The sequence below is a fragment of the Hipposideros armiger genome, unplaced genomic scaffold, assembly GCF_001890085.2.
Source record: "Hipposideros armiger isolate ML-2016 unplaced genomic scaffold, ASM189008v1 scaffold_22, whole genome shotgun sequence".
Classification (NCBI taxonomy): domain Eukaryota; kingdom Metazoa; phylum Chordata; class Mammalia; order Chiroptera; family Hipposideridae; genus Hipposideros; species Hipposideros armiger.
In genome coordinates, this window is record NW_017731372.1 from 7,008,655 (window position 1) to 7,011,462 (window position 2,808).

A 2,808-nucleotide genomic window follows, 5' to 3' on the forward strand; every position below is an offset into this window, starting at 1 on the left:
AGAGAGAGAGCCCACCGCCTGGGCCAGAGAACTAAGAACCCACCAAACCCAGGACTCTGGTGGGATCACCCCACTCAGCCTGTGCCATCTGATGTTGGCTGAGCACCTGTCTCTACATGCCAGCTCAGGTCAGGGGCACAAGCCTTAAACCCTGGGGAGAGGGCCCTGGCCCCAGGCTGCACTCTGGCATTCTTGTGGCCAAGCCCCAGCTGGGCTGAGGAGTCTGGGGGATTAAGGAGACGTGTCCATCCTGAGGTCACTTCCCCTATAAATCAGGCCTCAGGTACTAAGATTCAGAACTCCCTGCCTAGACAGTCACCCGCCCACTTCCAGAGCCTAAGCAGGCCTCCTCTTTGGGCCCATTCTCCAGGGGGTGGGCGACACCACCAGTGCAGACAACCCTAGGTCTGAGGGGGCAAAGAGGTGATTGTTGGTCAGGGTGTGGATGGGCCTTGGACACGAAGGCTGGGGTGTCCCCATGCATGTTTGGAAGGACCCTCATGGTGTGAGGACAGAAGAAGGGCAGGCTGAGAGAGGGCCAATCCACGCCGCCATGAGGAAATTAGTTGTTCAAGTCTCCATGGGTAAGTAGACGTTCTGATTTATGCCATTCCAGAAGGCTACTGCTAGCCCATAATAATTTTCCCATTGGTGTCTGATTCTCCAGCACTAGCAATTCATTTCTCTGGGCTAAGCACTGTGGGAGCAGGGTGATGGGAGGGCTGCCTAAAGATGTGTATGTCCTCAAGAGGTGACACGTGCCACGTCATGTTGTTGAGACAGAGTTCACTGAATCTTTTTTCACTGCATCTGGAGAGTCTAGACAGGAAGAGGCCATTGGTGCATAGAAGGGAGAGTTCCCTGGAGAGGAAAGGCAGAGAAAGGGGAGGTAGGACACCTCGAAGACCCACTTCGAGTTTTAGCTCAGGAATGGTGCTTACTGTCACTATCGTCAGAGGCACGAACCCACTTCTGACAGGGAGCAGGCATGCCTGAGATGGCAGCTCACTCACCCATTCACCCATTCACCCATTCATCCATTCATCCATTCATCTATTCTAGTGAGTCAGTCAGTCAGTCANCCTCTGCCTCAGAATGAGGAAAACTAACTGCCATTCATTCATTCATTCATTCATTCATTCATTTATGAACCACTTATTAAGCGCCTACTGCATGCCAGCAGAGTCAACAAATTTAGCTCTTGCCTTCACAGAGCTTGTAGCTGAGTAGAGAGAGAGAAAAACAATAAAAAAAGTGAAAAGCGTGTTTGCTACAGATGCCATGATGCTAGGCCCTGGTGCCAGGCACTGGCAAGCACACAGTTCTCCCTCGGGGCAGGGGGGAGCAGTGAGGGGCAGGGTGCAAAGAGTTGCTGATGCTTGAGGTGGCTCCAAAAAGATGAGCAGGTGTTAGTCCGGTGGGCAGAGGCCTACACCTGAGCCACACCTGGCTTGGTGGATGACTTTTATTATTTTTTACAATGCCAAAGAAAACTGAGGTCAATTTGCAGTCTGTGACGTTGGCCTTGGACCTTCGCAGAAACAGTGCTGGGAGGAAGGTCAGTCAGAGAGGGGAGCACCTGCTCTCTGCACCTGCTTTAAGACCTCTGCCCAGACTCGGGGTCCAGCTTCAGCAGAGCCAGCCTGCCTGCTCAGGGAAGCAGTGGGTGCCCTGGGACAGCCTGGCGCATGTGCCCGTGAGTCCCTGGGAGCATGCAGGGTAGTCCCTGGGCTTGGCCTGCAGCAGCCCTGCTCAGCTGTTAGAGCCCAGCTTCAGAGGTGGAGCCTGGGTGGGGCTCCTTTTCTTTGTATCAAGAAAGCAGCTTCCTGGCAGAGACTGAGCTATCCTTCCCTGGTTGGCTGGGGGCTGGTGGCCTTTACTCATCAGAGTCAGGCAAACCTCTCACACCTTCTGCAGGGCAGCCAGAGGCCTGCTTCCTACTCCGAGGGTACAATCCACACTCAGATGCCCCTGGTCCCCCTCCCACTGCTCGCTGTTTGGAACCAGACTCCTCTTGCCCTTGAGGCATGGAGGGGGTGCTGCTTCTAGCGTATCCAAGTATCTAATGAGCCACAGCTGGTGGTAGCTTCGCCCAGGGAGCCACAGAAAAGATGTTATCCTCAGGGATGTTCAAAACTAGGCTGAAAGGAAGGCTCAGAGTGAGGGGGTGGAAGGGGTCATGAAGGGGAGAGGAAGAGGATGAAGGAGAAAGGGCTTGGGTGAGTGACACCAAAGGGCAGAGACAGAACAAGTGAGGGCTTTCCTACTGGCGCTGGGTGAACTGAGGCGCCACCCCTGAGCTTTCCCCTCATGGGGGTCAGGAGGAGGGGCTCAGCTCCCCCAGAAGCCAGGGTTGGGGCAAGGCCAGGAACAGGATTGGGGTGAAGTTTGCGCCAAACCAGGATCCTTTACTTTTTGCACCACGGCCCCCTTTGGAAGGCCAAACATTCTCAGCAAAATGTTTCTAATTGCATAAAATTAAGTTCATAGGATTACAAAAGAAACCAGCTGTATTTCCCATTTTTAAAGACAATTTGAGGTATGGCTAATACATATGCCTCTTTATGAACATGTAAAATAATGAAATCCAGCGGCAGGTCTAACAACTGCCATGGTTTCATAACAGTGATGAGCTTAAATGATATTTCAAGAATAATATTGTTACCATGTTATGAAAATCTCTGTGATCTCTGCTGGAGATAAAGTCACAGGCATGACTGATAGTGCTGTGGTCTGGGGCCTGCATGCATAACTAACGGAAGTACTATATCTCAATTAAAATTAGTGGAAATAAAGATTTTTTTTTTT

The 2,808-nt window shown here is 51.9% G+C and overlaps 1 protein-coding gene across 2 annotated transcripts in view; it reads left to right on the forward strand.

Annotated features, from left to right (window-relative positions):
• Positions 1-6: 6 nt before the first annotated feature.
• Positions 7-2,808, forward strand: part of RD3 (RD3 regulator of GUCY2D) — a 9,912-nt gene continuing 7,110 nt past the window's right edge. Inside the window, exon 1 of one of the 2 annotated variants that reach the window (XM_019635435.1) lies at positions 7-128. In XM_019635435.1, coding sequence (XP_019490980.1) covers positions 92-128 — 37 coding nt within the window. In that variant the 5' untranslated portion in view covers positions 7-91. Of the gene's footprint in view, positions 585-2,808 lie in introns of both variants that reach the window. The other variant, XM_019635436.1, reaches the window with a different exon arrangement.